This window comes from Schistocerca piceifrons, chromosome 4, assembly GCF_021461385.2.
Source record: "Schistocerca piceifrons isolate TAMUIC-IGC-003096 chromosome 4, iqSchPice1.1, whole genome shotgun sequence".
NCBI lineage: Eukaryota > Metazoa > Arthropoda > Insecta > Orthoptera > Acrididae > Schistocerca > Schistocerca piceifrons.
The window spans coordinates 565,820,117-565,842,612 of NC_060141.1; the positions used below are offsets into that span (position 1 = coordinate 565,820,117).

The following is a 22,496-nucleotide window of genomic DNA, read 5'->3' on the forward strand; positions in this document are numbered from 1 at the left end:
GTTTGAATGTGACATTTTAAGAAATTGATGAAACTGTGCTGGAAAGAACACACACACACACACACACACACACACACACACACACACACACACAGAGAGAGTATTATGCTGAAGGCAATCAGATATTCCCACATATGATACATTTAATTATTATTTGCGTATCTGAAGCAAGCTAAAAACAAATCGTCTCAAGAACTAACCTACCTGTAGTTAACCAACATTTGTTTGTAATTTCGTCAACGCAGTTCAAACCAAACAGTTCAAACAGCTTATCCATCAGTTCTACCAAACTTGTATAATAGAAACATCTACCTAAGAAACATGCTGGAAGTGTAGGCTTGCACATAACAAATAGTGCACACTGTTTATATGATCGTAATATGCATTCTTCATACTTTGCTACCTCTCAATTTATACCCTTCAACTATTAACTTAAAATTTTGGTGAGAGACACGTGAACAAACAGCATGGGTCCCACTGATATACACAAGGACACGGTGTTTTGGCCACAACTCAAAAAATTTCGAGAAAAAGCCACCCATGGATACATAGTTGCTTACTGCATTTAGTTACTGTAGTTATGTAGACGAAATAAATTTTTGGTCATGATGCCTTTCGTGTGCCATATTGATATTTACCACATTTACACTGGCATATTGGGGCAATAAAATAATTTTTTTTCCAAAAAACCTGAAGGGGGAATGTTCTGAGATATTCAAGATCAAAAATTAAGAACAATGAACTTAAATGTGAAAATTCTTAGAAACCCACCGTGTTGAATATCAATGTAAAGCTCTACGCATTAGCTTTTCAATTAGTCAAGTTTCATTACTATATCAGAATCAGAATTATAATCATTTATGCCGACACCCAAACCTCCAGATGTCAGACACTCAGATAGCTACCAAACGTTGTATGTCAATCAAGTATCAACCAAAACTCCAATTTAGTTTGTACTATGTGCTGTGGTCCAGTAGAACGGGCATAAACATTAATTAGAAGTAACATCAGAACTACGAAGTACAAGAAAATCAGTACTGCGAGCAACTAATACGTATAGCTTCTGTGGGGAAGTTAGTAGAGCATTATATCATCGTACCAAGGGTCCTGGATTCATACACCAATGATGACAACTGTTTTTTTACTGCATTATGTGTGAAAGTGTTATATGGGACTATTAATACTTCCATGTGTGTGATGCAATTGTTTCGTTATTCTACTGTTCCGAATGTTTATACTTATTCTGTGGAATTAGAAATGCACTAGCTGCTTCATCATGAGTGGTGTCTGCTCTGTTACATATGTCCAACAGAACACCATGCCCATTTATGCAAATGTGCCTCTACAGGTTTGCTTCTCTCAGCTAATGAAACGAAAAGAGAGCCAAAAGGGCATTACTATTGTATGCACCAAATTTGAAAAAAATCTAAGATGGTCAGGTGGAGAGCTATGTTGAATTGACACAGAATGACCCAAATGTAAGATGACCCCTATATTAATCTATTAAACAATGTAAAAACATAGACATCAGCAACAATAGTTTAATCTGTGAATTTAAGATGATCCTGTATTTTCTGACGGACAAAGTTGGGAAAAAACCTCATCTTACAGTTGGGTAAATGTAGTTCATTAGAGCCATATTGTATGATGAGCAGTTACATTTTTGTTAGCAAGAGCATATATGTGTTTTGTAGCTAACGTAAAATCATCAGTAATAAGCCTATCAAAAATATTATGGGTCTCAGAGGGAAGGACATGGCCAAGAAGTGGAGACAATGCCAGTGAGTGAGATAGTTAACAGACTGGAATGTTATAAAGCAAGAAAATCTTAACATCTGCAGTAACCACCTCAAATTTATTGACAATTCAGAAGACAACTTTACGCCAAGTCTATATATGGTGTCACAAAACTTACGCAGAAGTCCTATGGAACAGTGCAATGAAATGAGTTGGTCCAAATCCTAGAAATAGTTATTGTCAGTGTATTCTGGAATGATATAATTTAGGAAAGACGAAGGTTTGCATCAGTGATGTGAGGATCCTTCAACAGTTTCCAATTACAGTTAACAGACAAGACCAAGAACTATATTGAGAGAGCACATTAATAAGTAACTGTCAGATCGATAGGTAATCTGACATCAGTAACAAAGGGCATTTGCTTGGTAAAAATAAAACTGTAAATGGAGACTCCCAAGTGAAAGACACATGATGTTCAATGGTGGCACACAAAGAATAAAGTTGGATTTTTTCTTCAAACTACAAACCTATAAATAAGCTGTTTTCACTATCTATTTTTGGCTTTCTACAACTGCCAAGTGTGTGTCTACATCTGGAAATATGAGTGACTCTTGTTTCCCTTTATTTTCAAAAATTTTCTGCGACTGCCACAGTCATTTACTTTCCCTGTAAGTAAGACCTCATTGAACAAGCTGAAGTCCTAAAACCTTTCAATCTACTTGAAAGTCTTTCATGTTATTGTCAACACTAAGAGGTAATATACTTAGAATCAGATACAGGGTTCACACACACACACACACACACACACACACACACACACACACACACACACACACACACAATCTGGTAAATATCATGCAAATACCAGATATAAATATAGGCACTACAGAAAGAATTTTAGAGCCCGAAGTGGTTCCCATGAACTAATCGCAGTTTCTCACACAAACTGAGTACAAATGACTACTATCTTATAATATTGCAAACAAATAAAATTTTTTAATTCTACTCACAAATTAACAGAATACTACACCATACACAGAGCTAGTTGTCTAACACTCAGGAATGAACCAGATTATGATGATTAAATGAGAAAATAAGTACAAAAAAACATGGTGGCAATCTAATAAAAATGCAAGTAACAGGGAAGACAGGCGATAAAACAGGGTGCACGTTATTACTGTACTATAAACACTGTGCAAGACGGAGATGGCACAAATCGAGAATATGAAGATTCTACTCGAATGATAATCAGGATGGCCCAATAAATCTTTCCACATAAAAATTGAAAAATGTTTTGTGTGTGTGTGTGTGTGTGTATGTGTGTGTGTGTAATCCATCCAATTATCCAGTGTTAAATATATACTTTCTTATATATTTAACACATACCTGTTTGTTTGGGAAGCATCGAATGCATCTTGTCTGGTATTTTAAACTTGATTCTCTTCTCTGATGTACATAACCCATATTACGTAAGTCCCAAACATACACTTTTCGTCCTGCTGTTCCAACAACAAATTTTTCACCACACAAGCTCATTGTAAATACCTGGAACACAACAGAGGGTGCAATGTTAATGCACTGTAGAAAAACAAACTGAAGCTTAGAGTTAATAAATAAAATGACAATTCAAATATTCAACATCTCTGAAGTACGGTATCTGAATTATTCAGGAATATTTTCTGTACGAGAGAGAAGTGTTTCTGAATCGTCACTGAGAGATAAGATGTACTTCCCAGAAAGTGTCAGGTCACAGCAGTTGCCTGAACTGCTGCAACATCAAATTAGACACTAACGTACCCTCTTAAATAAAAGTAATGTTTAGTTAAAACAAGACTTCTGTCTTTGAAAGAATCAGGTTGGGAAGGGGAGAAGGTGGAGTTGGGAGGAGGGGGGGGGGGGGGGGGGAGGGGTTAGGAGCATGTAATCACATTTAATTTAATCAGCTGTTAAAATATTAGAAACAGACCTTCACATCAGGTACAATAGTGTTAAGAGACGTGACTTGTATTCAGTAACATTTGCATTTGAATTCCACCATTTTTTCTACAGTTTCCTTAATTTACTTCATGCATATCTCTGATACTTTCTTTCCCAAATTCAATTTGTTTATCCATTTTTGTATCACTATGTTACTGTTTCACTGCTGATAACACTTGACCCCAACCAAAAGTAGGGCAATTATCCATCCTCATGAGTTAAGGAAATGACTGTGGCTTCACTTAATGAACAATTCCACTGATTTTCCACTGCAAATCAATTACAGAAATCACAAAAAATCCAGTACAGTCACACTAGATTTTGATCCAAAATCCCTTATACAAATATCTGAGTATGTTTTGCTGCATCACTTTGCTTCATCATACAATACTTGAGTAGGAAGCAGAAAATGGAATAAAAATATTCAACAAGAGTGCTAGTGACTAACATAACAAGGTCATATAAACTTTCTGAACTGTTATTTGTGTATAGATCAATCATGTCAGTTTACTGCTGCCACAGTTGAACAGGTAGTGCAGGGGGTGGGGTGGAGAGAGGGGAAGGAGAGAGATAGACAGGGGAGAGAGGGGGAGAGGGGAAGGAGAGAGATAGAGAGGGGAGAGAGGGGAAGGAGAGAGATAGAGAGGGGGGATAGAGAGGAGAGGGGGAGAGAAGGGGGTGGAGAGGGGGGGTGGAGCTACTAACTCAAGTTTTTAAGTGTCGACCTAACTTCCTAATTTAGCGGTGGGTACAAGGTGTGCGTGAGGGGGGGGGGGGGGGGGGGGGGAATTTGGAAAGCACTACAATAGCCTTGAGAGGTACAAACTGAAACATTCACTACACAGCGGACTGTGCCGTGAACCATCACAGCAGATTCCAATTGGCAGACCAGAGCTCAAACGTAGATCTCATAAACTGAGCTATTGTGTGTAATGCTATATCAACTTATCACGCTAAGAACGCAACTCTACTAGACAACTTACAACTTCAGTATGATTTACCTCCAGGGAATGTCCTAACAGGCTTTCTACCATCAATTCCAGCAGCAGCCACATTTTAAAATAGTAAGAGAGTTTGCTGTGTATCTAATGTACCTAATTAAACAATGGAAATACCAAGACAAAATGTAACAATATTATGAAAAGGATAGTTGCTACTTACCACATAAGTGAGATACTGAGTTGGGACAACCTACACACACTCATGCGCACACGCGTGCGCGTGCGCTCTCGCGCGCCCACACACACACACACACACACACACACACACACACACACACACACACACACGACCACAGTCTGGCAGCTGGAGCCAGACTACAAGCAGCAGGGCATTATGGGAGAGGCAACCGGGTGGGGTTAAGGAGAAGGCCGGTGTGGGGAGGAGGAATAGCAAAGTAGTGATGGGGAATGGTAAAGTGCTACTGAGAGCATGCAGGGACAAGGTGGAGACTGGGGCAGCTAGGTGCATTCAGAAGGTTGGACAGAGGGAGAGGGCAGCGGGGGAGAGGTTAATGGAAAAGGAGAGAAAGTAAAAGACTGGGTGCACTGGTGGAACAGAGGGCTGTGTCGTGCTGGAATGGGAACAGGAAGGGAGCTGGATGAGTAAGAACAATAACTACCGAAGGCTGAGACCAGTTGGGTTTTGGGAATGTAGAGGGGGAGTTCCCACCTGTGCAAGTCAGAAAAGCTCATGTTGGTGGGAAGGATCCAGATAGCACAGGCTGTAAAGCAGTCATTAAAATGAAGGCAGTCATGTTGGGCAGCATGCTCAGCAACAGGATGGTCTAGTTGTTTCTTGGCCATAGTTTGTTGGTGGCCATTCATGCAGACAGACAGCTTGTTGGTTGTCATGCCCATGTAAAATGCAGCACACTAGTTGCAGCTTAGATGACATGACTGATTTGACAGGTAGGCCTGTCTTTGATTGGATACGTGATGTTTATGGACATTTCTCATTTCAGGGCATGATGAGACGTAGTCTAAACTCTAGCAGAGAATGTAATTCAGTTGTTCCAGTCCTGGGTGGTACCGAGTCATGAGAGGAATGCTGCTCTGTGGCTGGATCGTGGGACTTTGGGAGGTTTTGGGTAACTAGAAAGATAAGGCATGGGAGACCTGATTTTGTACGAGGTTGGGAGGGCAGTGACGATCTGTAACGGCCTCAGTGAGACCTTCAGTATATTTCAAGAGGGACCGCTCATCACTCCAGATGCGACTGCCACAGGTGGGTAGGCTGTGTGGAAGGGAATTCTTGGTAAGAGACGAGTGGCACTGTCAAAGTGGAGGTATTGCTGGTGGTTGGTAGGTTTGATATGGACAGAGGTACTGATAAACCCATCTTTGAAGTGGAGGTCAACTTCGAGGAAAGTGGCTTGATGGGTTGAGTAGGAAAAGATGAAGTGAATGGCGGAAGAGGTGTCGAGGGTCTGGAGGAATGTGGATAGGGTGTCCTCATCCTTGATCCAGATCACGAAGATGTCATCAATGAATCTGAAGCAGGTGAAGGGTGTGGGATTCTGTGTGTTTAGGAAGGATTTCCCTAGATGGCCCATGAATATGTTGGCATAAGATGGTGCCACATGGGTGCCCATAGCGTATCTCGGATTTGTTCGTAGGTAATGCCTTCAAAGGAGAAGTAATTGCGGGTGGGGATGTAGTTGGTCATGGTGACTAGGAAGGAGGTGGTTGGTTTGGAATCCGTCAGGCCTTGGGAAAGGTAGTGTTCAAGGCAATGGACATTAGGGATGTTAGTGTTATGCGAGGCGGCACCAATAGTGAAAAGCAGGGCACTGTGTGATAAAGGGACAGGAACTGTGGAGAGTCAGTGGAGGAAATGGTAGGAGGGTAGGTTTCAGGTAACAGGCTGAAGGTGTTGGTCTACGAGATCAGGGATTCTCCGTGTGGGGGCACAGTAATTGGCCACAATGAGGCGTCCAGGGCAGTTGGGTTTATGGACTTCAGGAAATACGGAGAAGGTGGGAGTGTGGGGAATGGTAGGGTTGAGGAGAGAGATGGACTCCAGGAGAGGTTCTGGGGTGGGCCTAAAGATTTGAGTAGAGACTACTTCTGGATTTCTGGAATGGGACCACTGTGGCAGGATATATAGGTGGATGTAACTGAGAGCTGGTGGAGCCCTTCTGGCAGGTACTCCTTGTAGTTCAAAACAACAGTGCCTCTGTCAGCAGGTAGGATAATACAATCGGGATCAGGTTTTAGATGGTGGACTGCACATCTTTCCTTGTATTTAAAGTTGGTTTCTATGTCAAGGTATTTGGGGAATAATGGCGGGGCAAGGTTCAAGATTCAGAAATTGTGGAAAGTTAACAGGGGGTGATTTGGGGGTTGTGGGGCTGGATCACGGTTAGATGGAGGAGTAAACTGAGTCCGGCAGAGTTCAAGATTGGTCTTTGGTTCAGTAGGTAGGGTTGGGGCAAAAAAAGTGTTTCCACTGTAGGGACTGGGAGAAGGAGACAAGGTCTTCAACAAGTCCTGCATGACTGAATTTCAGGGTTGGGTAAAAGGTGAGGCTTTTGGAAAGGATTGATACTTCGGTAGAGCTTCAGCTTTTGGAGGAAATTTTCATGACTGTGCTTCAGGTGTGTTTAGGTTCCGGATTCTGTGTGGTGGTGAGAGGGAGTTTTGCAGGTTGGGGTAAATGTAGTAGGTATGCAAAACAGGGTTTGTCAGCTTAGAGGGGACATGGGGGAGGTTTAGAAGTTGTTGTAGAGGTAGTAGACTGTTGAAGTAAAAGGCGGGAGCAGCAAATGAGCAACTGATGCCACCTCCCTTTACATTAACATCACTAATGCCCATGGCCTTACGGATTCCAAACCAACTACCTCCTTCCTAGCCACCATGAGCAACTGTGTCCTCACCCACAATTACCCTCTCCTTTGAAGGCATTACCTACACATAAGTCTGAGGTACGGCTATGGGCACCCATGTGGTACCATCTTATGCCAACCTATTCATGGGCCAGCTAGGGAAATCCTTCCTAAACATGATCTGGATTGAGGGTGAGGACACCCTATCCACACTCCTCCAGAACCTTGACATCTTCTCTCCCATTCACTTCACCTAGTCCTACTCAATCTGTCAAGCCACCTTCCTCATAGTTGACCTCCACCTCAAAGACAGCTATATCAGTACCTCTGTCCATATCAAACCTACCAACCACCAACAATACCTCCACTTTAACAGGCGCTACCCTTTGAATAGTAGGAAGCCCCTTCCGCACAGCTTAGCCACCTGTGGCCATCGTATCTGGAGTGATGAGCGGTCCCTCTCAAAATATACCAAGGGTCTCACTGAGGCCGTTACAGATCGCAACATTGTACAAAAACGTATCTCCTGTGCCTTATCTTTCTAGTTACCCAACACCACCCGAAGTCCCACCATCTAGCCACAGAGGAGCATTACCCTCGTGACTCAGTACCATCCAGGACTGGAACAACTGAACTACATTCTCCGCCAGGGTTTCAACTACCTCCTGTCATGTCCTGATATGAGAAATGTTCTGCCCACTATCCTTCCTATTCCTCCCAGAGTGGTATTCTGCGTCCCACCGGACCTAAATAATATCCTCATCCATCCCTACACAACCTCTGTTCCCTACCTTGTGCCTCATGGCTCATATTCCTGTAACAGACCTAGATGCAAGACCTGATCCATACATCTTCCCACCACCACCACCACCACCTACTCCAGTTCTGTCACAAACATCACAGTCTATCCCATCAAAGGTGGGGCTACATGCGAAACCAGTCAGGTGATCTACAAGCTAAGCTGCAACCACTGTGCTGCATTCTACATGGGGATGACAACCAACAAGCTGTGTCTCCATGTGAATGTCCACTGACAAACTGTGGCCAAGAAACAACTGGACAATCCTAATGCTGAGCGCACTGCTCAACAAGACTTGCTTCATTTCAATGTCTGCTTCACTTCACAGTTTGTGCCACCTGGATCCTTCCTACCAACACCAGCTTTTCGGAATTGGACAGGCGGGAACTCTCCCTGCAATATACCCTACATTCTTATAATACTCCGGGTCTCAATCTTCGCCACTCACTGTCCTTACCCATCTAGGCCCTTCCCTGTTCCCATTCCAGAACTACACAGCCCTCCATTCCACCAACACACCAGTCTTTTTACTTCTCTCCTTTCACACTACCCCCCCCCCCCCCACTTTTGTGTAACCACCCGATTGCAAATAGCTACCCCACTCTGCATTCATCCCTGTATGGTCCCAGCAGCACTTTACCATCCCCCACTCCTACTCTGCTATCCCTCCCCCTCCCCACCACAGCCTTCTCCTTACCCCCACCTGGTTGCCTCTCCCTTAATGGCCTGCTCCTCGCAGTCTGGCTCCAGCTGACGGAGACTGTGGTCGGTGTGTGAGTGTGAGTGTGTGTGTGTGTGTGTGTGTGTGTGTGTGTAATTTTGACAAGGCCTTGACGGCCGAAAGCTAATTGTGTGACGATCTTTTTGTTGTGCATTTCTGTGACTCAGCATCTCCGCTATACGGTGAGTAGGAACTATCCTTTTATTATATTGTTAATGTACATAATTAACAGTCTTTGATGGTACCAGGGATGTTGTAATGATACTTTAAATGATTCGACGTTGTTGTTGTTGTTGTTGTTGTCTTCAGTCCTGAGACTGGTTCAATGCAACTCTCCATGCTACCCTATCCTGTGCAAGCTTCTTCATCTCCCAGTACCTACTGCAACCTACATCCTTCTGAATCTGCTTAGTGTATTCATCTCTTGGTCTCCCTCTACGATTTTAACCCTCCACACTGCCCTCCAATACTAAATTGGTCATCCCTTGATGCCTCAGAACATGTCCTACCAACCGATCCCTTCTAGTCAAGCTGTGCCACAAACTACTCTTCTCCCCAATTCTATTCAACACTTCCTCATTAGTTATGTGATCTACCCATCTAATCTTCAGCATTCTTCTGTAGCACCACATTTCGAAAGCTTCTATTCTCTTCTTGTCCAAACTATTTATTGTCCATGTTTCACTTCCGTAAGTGGCTGAACTCCATACAAATACTTTCAGAAACGACATCCTGACATTTAAATCTATATTAAATGTTAACAAATTTCTCTTCTTCAGAAACGCTTTCCTTGCCACTGCCAGTCTACATTTTATATCCTCTCTACTTCGACCATCATCAGTTATTTTGCTCCCCAAATAGCAAAACTCCTTTACTACTTTAAGTGTCTCATTTCCTAATCGAATTCCCTCAGCATCACCCGACTTAACTCGACTACATTCCATTATCCACGTTTTGCTTTTGTTGATGTTCATCTTATATCCTCCTTTCTAGACAGTGTCCATTCCGTTCAACTGCTCTTCCAAGTCCTTTGCTGTCTCTGACAGAATTACAATGTCATCCGCGAACCTCAAAATTTTTATTTAGTCTCCATGGATTTTAATTCCTACTGCGAATTTTTCTTTTGTTTCCTATAATGCTTGCTCAATATACAGATTGAATAACATTGGGGTAGGCTACAACCCTGTCTCACTCCCTTCCCAATCACTGCTTCCGTTTCATGCCCCTCAACTCTCATAACTGCCATCTGGTTTCTGTACAAGTTGTAAATAGCCTTTCGCTCCCTATATTTTACCCCTGCCAACTTCAGAATTTGAAAGAAAGTATCCCAGTCAGCACTGTCAAAAGCTTTCTGTAAGTCTACAAATGCCAGAAACGTAGGTTTGCCTTTCCTTAATCTATTTTCAAAGATAAGTCATAGGGTCAGTATTGCCTCACGTGTTCCAATATTTCTACGGAATCCAAACTGATCTTCCCCGATGTCGGCTTCTACCAATTTTTCCATTCATCTGTAAAGAATTCGCGTTAGTATTTTGCAGCCGTGACTTATTAAACTGATAGTTCGATAATTTTCACATCTGTCAACACCTGCTTGCTTTGGGATTGGAATTATTATATTCTTCTTGAAGTCTGAGGGTATTTTGCCTGTCTCATACATCTTACTCACCAGATGGTAGAGTTTTGTCAGGGCTGGCTCTCCCATGGTTGTCAGTAGTTCTAATGGAATGTTGTCTACTCGTGGGGCCTCGTTTCGACTTAGGTCTTTCAGTGCTCTGTCAAACTCTTCATGCAGTATCATGTCTCCCATTTCATCTTCATCTACATCCTATTCCATTTCCATAATATTGTCCTCAAGTACATCGCTCTTGTATAGACCACCAATATACTCCCACCTTTCTGCTTTCCCTTCTTTGCTTAGTACAACCTCTGGTTTAGTCAGTTTATCCAGGTCCCATCTCCTTAAATTCCCACCTTTTTGCAGTTTCTTCAGTTTTAATCTACAGTTCATAACCAATAGATTGTGGTCAGAGTCCACATCTACCACTGGAAATGTTTTACAATTTAAAACCTCGTTCCTAAATCTCTGTCTTACCACTATCTGAAACCTATCAGTATCTCCAGGCTTCTTCCATGTATACAACCTTCTTTCATGATTCTTGAACCAAGTGTTAACTATGATTAAGTTATGCTCTGTGCACAATTCTTCCTCTTTCATTTCTTATCCCCAATCCATATTCACCAACTACATATCCTTCTCTCCCTTTTCCTACTTTCGAATTCCAGTCACCCATGACTATTAAATTTTCGTCTCCCTTCATTATCTGAATAATTTCTTTTATCTCATGATACATTTCATCAATTTCTTCGTCATCTGCAGAGCTAGTTGGCATATAAACTTGTCCTTGTACTACTATTGCACACTTCTACTAATTAATATTAACACAGTCGTGAATTAGACATTGCGAGCCTGTTATCCTGGCAACGAAGTACGAGTCGACAAATCTTCTTCCTCAAATAATTTCCTTCACCATTGCAACTCTTCATCTCAGTTGGAGAGGGAGAGTTATGCTATGGCTGTAACAGGACTTTATTTTTATGATGTATATGCTGTAATATTTTTGCTCCTTTCGGTTACATGCAAGCACTCAACTCTCTAAAATGCAAGAAAGTCTGAATGGAAAAGAACTCAATATCAAAGAGTTACAAATTTACTAGCATAACAATTGTTGCTATATACAGCAACAGGTAAAGAGATCAGAATCACTTAATGCTTTTAAAATCAGTAGATCCACTTCAGTAGTAATAAATTTCCTATGCACTAAGACCTCTTTTTTCCCTTAATTAGTCAGATCTTTTAGATTTTTTTGAATTTAAAGTTACAATCTGTAGAAAGTCTGCATGATGGTGTACAACTGTAGTTAAGCACATGCCACAGGTTAGTGTGATCAGTATCTGTTACCCAAGATACTTTTTGCCACACGCATTAACGAGCAGCAGACGTAACCTCTGAAATATTTTCAGTTGTATTATGTAAAAGTGATAAGGTTTCGGAAAGTTAATGTCCCTTATTACAGTTGCATCTTCCCAGCAATTGCTGAAAATGGCACAGACTAAATACTGTAAATGTGAATATTCAAACTGTTAATAGCGAGTCTGCCAATTTGAACACAACTGCTGGCTCACCTGTGGTGAGTAGTATTACATTACCAGCTGAAACAGATGCATGTACAGAATCCAATAGTATTACCTCTAATTCTAAAGCTCAAGTTTTAATACTATGAATTTGAATCCAGTAATTTATCCAGATTCAATTATTTCTAGCCCCATTATTGGAGTACATAATGTAACATAAGCACTCACAAATGAATCTGTTATTACAGTGCAAAATTCTCTTGCACTGATTTTGTAAAAATTAAAAAGCATGTCCATTGACTTTTCAAAACAACAACAATAAACCATTAATAGTAACCTATCCTATATGAATCACTAGCAAGACACTATGTCTAATGTTTATCCTACTTTGAAACAACAAATTGAGAAAGTCAGTGAACAAGTTTGAAATCAAACGGAACAGCTGAAAGCAGAAGAGGCTAAAAACTTAACAGAAGTGTTAAGATCTGATTTGGATCACACAAAAACCAAAATTTTAGGTTTCCAGGAAACCATTAAGGGCCTTCCTCAACAGGTAAAAAGTTTGTCCCAAAATTGTTTTGACATATTGCAACTGGAGTGAAACTGCCTGAAGCTCACAGTGAAACATGTAATGCTGTGCTTAGAAAATCTGTGTACTGAGCTTGAAAGCAAAATAGAGGCATTTCTAAAGGAAAAGGGTGATTGAATTACTGACAAATTCGAAGCAGGGCTAAGGAAAGTGATGGATCAGACTGCCACTGAGGTACTGCTGAACAGGGCTGTCAAGAGAAAACTTAGTTTTGTGAGGAAAACATTGACTCACAATCTGCTCAAATGGCAACTAGAGGTTCAAGATGGATTAACTAGTCAAACTGATCATGTAGAAAAGGAATTAAATACTGTAAAATGGCAAATTGGTGATAATACATCATATACACTGAGATGACAGAAGTAATGGGATAGTAATAGGCACATATACAAATGAAGACAGTATCATGTAAAAGAAGTATAAAAGGGCAGTGCAATGGTGGAACTGTCTTTTTTACTGAAGTCATTCATATGAACAGGTTTCAAACTTGATTATGGCTGCACAATGGGAATTAACAGACTTTGAAAAGGGAATAGTAGTTGGAGCTAGAAATGAGACATTCCATTTCGAAAATGGCTAGGGAATTCAGTATTCTGCAGTCCACAGTGTCAAGAGAGTGCTAAGAATACCACAGTTCAGGCATCACCTCTCAACAGGAACAATGCAGTAGCCAACAGCCTTCACTTAACTACCGAGAGTAGCGGCGTTTGCTTAAGAGTTGTCAGTGCTAACAGACAAGCAACACTGTGTGAAATAACCACAGAAATCAATGTGGGACAAATGATGACCATACCTGTTAGGAACTCTGCAGCGGAGTGTGCGCTGATATGAAACTTTCTGGCAGATTAAAACTGTGTGCCCGACCGAGACTCGAACTCGGGACCTTTGCCTTTCGCGGGCAAGTGCTCTACCAAGCACTCAACTCTCTAAAATGCAAGAAAGTCTGAATGGAAAAGAACTCAATATCAAAGAGTTCCAAATTTACTAGACCGCGAAAGGCAAAGGTCCCGAGTTCGAGTCTCGGTCGGGCACACAGTTTTAATCTGCCAGAAAGTTTCATATCAGCACACACTCCGCTGCAGAGTGAAAATCTCATTATGTAAACATCCCCCAGGCTGTGGCTAAGCCATGTCTCTGCAGTATTCTTTCTTTCAGGAGTGCTAGTTCTGCAAGGTTCGCAGGAGAGCTTCTGTAAAGTTTGGAAGGTAGGAGACGAGATACTGGCAGAAGTAAAGCTGTGAGGACCGGGCGTGAGTCGTGCTTCGGTAGCTCAGATGGTAGAGCACTTGCCCGCGAAAGGCAAAGGTCCTGAGTTCGAGTCTCTGTCGGGCACACAGTTTAAATCTGCCAGAAAGTTTCATACCTGTTAGGACATTGTGGCAAAATTTGGTGTTAATGGGCTATGACAGCAGACAACCAATGCGAGTACCTTTGCTAACAGCACGACATTGCCTGCAGTGCCTCTTCTGGGCTTGTGACCATATCAGTTGGAACCTAGACAACTGGAAAACCACAGCCTGGTCAGTTGCGTCCCTATTCCAGTTGATAAGAGCTGATGGTATTGTTTGAGTATGGCACAGACCTCACAAAGCCATGCCCCCAAGTTGTCAACAAGGCACTATTCAATCTGGTGGTGGCTCCATAACGGTGTTGAATGTGTTAATGTGGAATGGACTGGGTCCTCTGGATGTTTGGTTACTTTGGTTTCACAGTAAATGCAAAGAAAAAAAAATCATTAAACTGTTAATTTCCAATTTTGTCATTTGTTACCTGATGTCAAACTTGAAACTAAAATGTTCTTGAAAGTCATGGAGTCCCTGGGACCGATATTTTGCCAGTATCAATCTCGATAAAAGACATAAACCATTGAGATTTTCAATTCCTGGAATGGATGAACTGTCAATGCACAAAACTATATTCGTAGTGTGCAAGTCCTACTCGCACCTGGCCAATTTTTAACAATGAATTAAAAAAGGGACACTTCCAATGAAAGGTCTAAAAGGTAATAGAAGAAGGCATAAGTGCAGCTTTTACAGAGGTTAGAAGCTGTACAGTGACTGTTAGTCATACTACTGAAGTGTTCTCCAAAATAGCTGAAGGTAAATACACCAGGTATTGATGATTCTTTGCATTCACTTTTCTGCAAATGTTTGACTAATCACAAATCTGAAATTTGTTATTTGTTGAGAGGACTGTGGATCAAAATGTCAGCATGTAACTTCTTATGGTATGGATGGACCTAAACTTTTCTTTTAATCTCCATATATTTGAGAAACTTAAGCTGTTGCAATCAATAACTGAAAAGTAACCACGATCAAACAGTTCGACTGCAAGTATTTTTCATATTCTCTGTGAAATGCTATGATTGCTCATAGAAACCCCATACAAATAGAGTAATAAAATGTGAAATCAGAAAGGTACTTACTAGTTTATAGAAGATAATGAGCAAAAGTATGATTAAAATTCCTATATTTTGAACAGTGTGTTCAGTGTAACTATCTTTTATCGAACAAGCTGCATTGCATAATTGACTTTAAAAAAAATAAAAAATAAAAACAGACTTTGTTTTAAGGTACCTTAAGTGGTGATTATTATTACTATTATTATTGAAATGAAAGGGAAACCTATAGTTATTTAAAGAATAAAAGAACAGTGTGGTTTGAAATACAAATATGCGCATGAATGTAAAAGATGGCAGCTCAGCATACCAACAATGTGTGATGGCAAATACATCCCCACCTGTCTTGGAGGCCTGCTTACGATTTGGCGTTACAACTTGGTGGTGCACTGGAAGCCACGGAGCAATAATGTCAATGCCCAAACAACTGAAGATCATAACTGTCATTCTGTCAGTCTCTTCTGAAATGTCAAATCAGTACAGTAATTCATGTTGTGACCTAGTTCAAGTTACATATTAAGAGAGATCTGTTCACCCACAATTGTAAAGGCATTTATAAAACAGGAGTTGTCACAAAAATGACTACGTCATTTAGTGGCACTAACATATTAGAGCTCTCTTTCAGCACTTGCCCCACTGCAAAAGCTGAAGTGTCATGGCAGGGTCTCGTGGCACTGCATAGCAAGTCCACTACACAAAATAATTTGAAGAACTGCGACTGCGAAGTAATTATAAGATAAAAGTTAGCATGTATATAAACCAGGCAATAAACCGTCAGCGGAGTGGAACATATTGTAACCCATAACCCAACCACTGATCTGTAACGCTATACTCTCCCATCAGATGCTACTATCCAATTCTCCTCTACCTGCAGAAACTGACCACTGCAACCGTTTACTGTGTGCATAATACACCAAATTACATAATTATGGCTCCCACCACTACTAGGTTTAATAGAACTTTCATTACTAAATGTAAGTTGTTTCATTACATAGTGCCTGGACTTTATCCACCTTCACCAGAAACTATTCCATGTTAATTCCTATTGTGGTTCACTATCCAGAACTGTTGCTGTCTGTGGACTAACAGACATTTAATTTGTTCCTATATAACTTGTGTTCAATAAATGTCAATAGCTCTTAACTGAGCATTGGAGACAACAAGGTTGCAGTTTTGGTTTACCAATGCCAAATTCCTTGAGCTTTGGCAGCACAGGTATATTAGCACCAGGTCTTGCTCACACACTTAAGCAATTCACTATCTTAGTCCCCATGTTGTTGATTGTCATGGATTCCTCCTTCCACTTCTCTTAAGTCATCCACCTCAAGTAGAAAACAATGGCAGCCATGGATCTTTGCAATACAGGATGCACCTGCACACAGCCTACTCAAATAGCACCCAAGGAGGCCACCAAGATTAAAGACCCCATCTGTCAGACAGATCACAATCAATAGCGTAACATGCCATCACTTCATGAGATACTGTGGAGAGGTTTGGAATACAATCCAGGACAATGGTGTGAAGAATGGTGATCAGGAACTTTACACAACTAACTTTCTTCCCCTTCCTGGCCAAATACTGGCAGTCAAAATTTTCCACCACCATGATTCAATCCAGCTCACATTAGAGTTGAGCATCACCACACAGGTGTGCATTAGTGACCTCAGCAATGGAGGCAGGTGACTGATATCAAAGGATATAAAATATTTCCCATACCACACTGACAATTGCACTGTTGAATGTATGTCCTTAATTATATATTGGTCGGACAGATCAGTCATTAATTGCCATATAACACACTCATGTTCTGTTATTAAAGGTTCACATTTATTTAGCCAGGTTTTGAGTGCAGAAAATTACGATGTACAGCTCAACCTTGCAATCACATGAAATGAGACTGAAATAACAAAAATGTAGACTTCTAATTGTAGTATTTCTCTCACTTTTGAAAACTACAGAATATTACAAGCTCCTGTTCCTCACTTCAGTAATTATTTAACACTGTGCTGATATCCACATGGCTGGAATTACTTGTGTTTACAAATATCTTTCCTCTTAAATAATACAAACATGAAGTACTTCACCTGATCCATTAATTATATCAAAGTGTGTGCTAATATTTTTTGAGATATAATTAAATATCAATGCCTAACTATTATTATGACAACAGAGTTACAGTCACTTATCAGACTAAGCACTATGGCTTTTTCCATTTCCTCCTTTTATTTCAAACAATAGTGCATTAAAAAATAATAATAAAAACACTTACGAACAGAGTGCTAGAAGCATACACCTTTTTTTTTTAGAAGACACTTAACTCAGTAAAAAAAAAATGATGATCTGCATGCACTGTACCAGTGAACATACATGACTAAACTTTGGTGGCAATGCTAAATTAAACCATGACATCCAACTATACTACTCTGAGAGCTTCCTGCAATTGGAGCTGTACTTCAAGCCTAGATGGAAACACAACTTATGTCATGTGTAGAGAGAAATTTAATTCACTTTATGAGCAGAAGTGCTTACCTTGTCTGGTTGCGTGTAGGTACCTACACAGCGTGCACTTCTTGGATCCCACAATTTAGCAGAAGCATCCCAGCTTCCTGTGAGTATTGCATTCACTTCTGGAGAATATTCTACAGCTCTTATTGCATTGTCATGGGTTCCCACAATGGTTTCTAAACAACAATCATGTAATATAGCAAACTGTCTCAAACACTTTTTTTCATTAATGAATTAAAACATGCATCATTAAGTTTTCAAAAGTAAGTTTTATATATACTGAGAAGCCTGTTACTAAATCATAGCCTGATGCTATTAATATATGAAAATCAAGAACATTAAAATGATCCTTTAACGTATAAAATTTATTGACTGAAGCAAAAGAACTTTAAGAATATAGATAGAGCTATTTATGCTACACAGAAAATGAAAAGGGACCTCTTGTCGGAGAATTACAATTTTCAGTACAAGCAAAAACATTCAAAGGTCTAAAATCTTTATTTTCATTTTTTTTTATTATAGTAATTTGCTTCATTCTATACATGTCTGTATCAATTTGAAAGTCGTTTGAAACTAACATGAGTCAATAAAATCACTAAAAGCATTCTATCTCAGTCTTTGCGAAACAGACCTCTGGATGCTTTATACAAAATAGTATCTCCTAAGTTTTAGACACATTTTAGAGAGCTCAGAATAGTTTTACGTAAAAAAGAACATTTTGTACTTAAAGTAATGCCAAGCAAGACATGTGGTCTCTTTTTATATTATAGTTATAAATACTAACATATATTGCTAATTTGCCATTGGCCATAACGCAGAATGAAAATACAAATACATTTCCAAAAGGAGACAGCATGGGGTTCATTAATTCTTCTCTGACTGGGGCCAATTTGCTCGGTTTTAAATTTATGTACACTACAATGCGCTAAAGGTGTGAATGAGTTAACCACACAATATGTAATGATCATTTAAAAAAATTCTGTACCATTTAGCAAATGACATTTCAAGGCTAATATACAAGCAGGATTTGTTTATTAAATATGTCCAATTAAACAATGGCAATAAAGTGAAACTTTAAAATGCATTACCTCAAAACACTTTTTCCATCGCAAATACTCCACCTATCATAACTCACTCAAATTTAGAGACTGACTTTTCTTTCTCATTGTTCATAATCTAACACTGAACATAAAAATTACAACTCAAAATCCAACATTTTCAACACAAGGTCCCTTTTCACTTTCTACCTCACAAATAATAACATTGTGGTGTCACCACCAGACACCACACTTGCTAGGTGGTAGCCTTTAAATCGGCCGCGGTCCGTTAGTATACGCCGGACCCGCGTGTCGCCACTATCAGTGATTGCAGACCGAGCGCCGCCACACGGCAGGTCTAGAGAGACTTCCTAGCTCTCGCCCCAGTTGTACAGCCGACTTTGCTAGCGATGGTTCACTGACAAATTACGCTCTCATTTACCGAGACGATAGTTAGCATAGCCTTCAGCTACGTCATTTGCTACGACCTAGCAAGGCGCCATTACCAGTTACTATTGATGCTGTAAAACATGTACTGCCAAGAGCGATGTTCACCAATTATGGATTAAAGTTAAGTATTCCAGCAGCTACGTACATTTTTTGTTAGTCTCATTTCCTTGACCTTTTCCAGACCTCATGCCAGCCTGCGTGAGCTAAAACGCGTGCCTTTCGGCTTCCTCTCATAGTGGGTTGGCTGTCTTGCCAATCCACAACATACATTATCTGCTAGCAAGTGGAACGGGGAAGATGATACGGATATGTTGAGGAGGGCACAGGATAACTATGTCTTTAGTGCTGGTATATTACTGTTTTCAGGTGAGTGTGGTTAAAAGAAATCAACTTAAAAAAAAAGAGCCCTCTGTCTTTCTCTTCATTCAGAAGAGACATGCAACAATGATAAAAACAAAACAAGACAGCAGCAAAAAGTGATTGGCCTGTCTCTGAACTAAGACAGGATGAGGAAGACCCTCTGAAACACACTAAAACATCTAGCATAAAAACTTGTTGTTGTTGTGGTCTTCAGTCCTGAGACTGGTTTGACGCAGCTCCCCATGCTACTCTATCCTGTGCAAGCTTTTTCATCTCCCAGTACCTACTGCAACCTACATCCTTCTGAATCTGCTTAGTGTATTCATCTCTTGGTCTCCCTCTACGATTTTTACCCTCCACACTGCCCTCCAATATTAAATTGGTGATCCCTTGATGCCTCAGAACATGTCCTACCAACCGATCCCTTCTTCTGGTCAAGTTGTGCCACAAACTTCTCTTCTCCCTAATCCTATTCAATACTTCCTCATTAGTTATGTGATCTACCCATCTAATCTTCAGCATTCTTCTGTAGCACCACATTTCGAAAGCTTCTATTCTCTTCTTGTCCAAACTATTTATCGTCCATGTTTCACTTCCATACATGGCTACACTCCATACAAATACTTTCAGAAATGACTTCCTGACACTTAAATCTATACTCGATGTTAACAAATTTCTCTTCTTCAGAAACGCTTTCCTTGCCATTGCCAGTCTACATTTTATATCCTCTCTACTTCGACCATCATCAGTTATTTTGCTCCCCAAATAGCAAAACTCCTTTACTACTTTAAGTGCCTCATTTCCTAATCTAATTCCCTCAGCATCACCCGACTTAATTAGACTACATTCCATTATCCTCGTTTTGCTTTTGTTGATGTTCATCTTATATCCTCCTTTCAAGACACTGTCCATTCCATTCAACAGCTCTTCCAAGTCCTTTGCTGTCTCTGACAGAATTACAATGTCATCGGAGAACCTCAAAGTTTTTATTTCTTCTCCATGAATTTTAAGACCTACTCCGAATTTTTCTTTTGTTTCCTTTACTGCTTGCTCAATATACAGATTGAACAACATCGGGGAGAGGCTACAACCCTGTCTTACTCCCTTCCCGACCACTATTTCCCTTTCATGTCCCTCGACTTTTATAACTGCCGTCTGGTTTCTGTACAAATTGTAAATAGCCTTTCGCTCCCTGTATTTTACCCCTGCCACCTTTAGAATTTGAAAGAGAGTATTCCAGTCAACATTGTCAAAAGCTTTCTCTAAGTCTACAAATGCTAGAAACGTAGGTTTGCCTTTCCTTAATCTTTCTTCTAAGATAAGTCGTAAGGTCAGTATTGCCTCACATGTTCCAATATTTCTACGGAATCCAAACTGATCTTCACCGAGGTTGGCTTCTACTAGTTTTTCCATTCGTCTGTAAAGAATTCGTGTTAGTATTTTCCAGCTGTGACTTATTAAACTGATAGTTCGGTAATTTTCACATCTGTCAACACCTGCTTTCTTTGGGATTGGAATTATTATATTCTTCTTGAAGTCTGAGGGTATTTCGCCTGTTTCATACATCTTGCTCACCAGATGGTAGAGTTTTGTCAGGACTGGCTCTCCCAAGGCCGTCAGTAGTTCCAATGGAATGTTGTCTACTCCGGGGGCCTTGTTTCGACTCAGGTCTTTCAGTGCTCTGTCAAACTCTTCACGCAGTATCTTATCTCCCATTTCATCTTCATCTACATCCTCTTCCATTTCCATAATATTGTCCTCAAGTACATCGCCCTTGTATAGACCCTCTATATACTCCTTCCACCTTTCTGCTTTCCCTTCTTTGCTTAGAACTGGGTTTCCATCTGAGCTCTTGATATTCATACAAGTCGTTCTTTTATCTCCAAAGGTCTCTTTAATTTTCCTGTAGGCAGTATCTATCTTACCCCTAGTGAGACAAGCCTCTACATCCCTACATTTGTCCTCTAGCCATCCCTGCTTAGCCATTTTGCACTTCCTGTCGATCTCATTTTTGAGACGTTTGTATTCCTTTTTGCCTGCTTCATTTACTGCATTTTTATATTTTCTCTTTCATCAACTAAATTCAATATTTCTTCTGTTACCCCAGGATTTCTACTAGCCCTCGTCTTTTACCTACTTGATCCTCTGCTGCCTTCGCCACTTCATCCCTCAAAGTTACCCATTCTTCTTCTACTGTATTTCTTTCCTGCATTCCTGTCAATTGTTCCCTTACGCTCTCCCTGAAACTCTGTACAACCTCTGGTTCTTTCAGTTTATCCAGGTCCCATCTCCTTAAATTCCCACCTTTTTGCAGTTTCTTCAGTTTTAATCTACAGGTCATAACCAATAGATTGTGGTCAGAGTCCACATCTGCCCCTGGAAATGTCTTACAATTTAAAACCTGGTTCCTAAATCTCTGTCTTACCATTATATAATCTATCTGATACCGTTTAGTATCTCCAGGGTTCTTCCATGTATACAACCTTCTTTCATGATTCTTAAACCAAGTGTTAGTTATGATTATGTTGTGCTCTGTGCAAAATTCTACCAGGCGGCTTCCTCTTTCATTTCTTAGCCCCAATCCATATTCACCTACTATGTTTCCTTCTCTCCCTTTTCCTACACTCGAATTCCAGTCACCCATGACTATTAAATTTTCGTCTCCCTTCACAATCTGAATAATTTCTTTTATTTCATCATACATTTCTTCAATATCTTCGTCATCTGCAGAGCTAGTTGGCATATAAACTTGTACTACTGTAGTAGGTGTGGGCTTCGTTATCTATCTTGGCCACAATAATGCGTTCACTATGCTGTTTGTAGTAGCTTACCCGCATTCCTATTTTCCTATTCATTATTAAACCTACTCCTGCATTACCCCTATTTGATTTTGTGTTTATTACCCTGTAGTCACCTGACCAGAAGTCTTGTTCCTCCTGCCAGTTAGGTTGACACAAAACACAAA

General features: G+C 40.4%; 1 protein-coding gene across 2 annotated transcripts in view; it reads right to left on the reverse strand.

Moving 5' to 3' along the window:
- The window catches only part of LOC124795410 (mitotic checkpoint protein BUB3), a 76,180-nt gene that overhangs the window by 21,728 nt on the left and 31,956 nt on the right, over positions 1-22,496 (reverse strand). For both annotated transcript variants that reach the window (XM_047259431.1, XM_047259430.1), the window contains exons 4-5: positions 17,709-17,860; positions 3,124-3,282 (exon numbers count right to left, since the gene is read on the reverse strand). In XM_047259431.1, the coding sequence (XP_047115387.1) occupies positions 3,124-3,282; positions 17,709-17,860 (311 nt within the window). The remainder of the gene's footprint in view (positions 1-3,123; positions 3,283-17,708; positions 17,861-22,496) is intronic.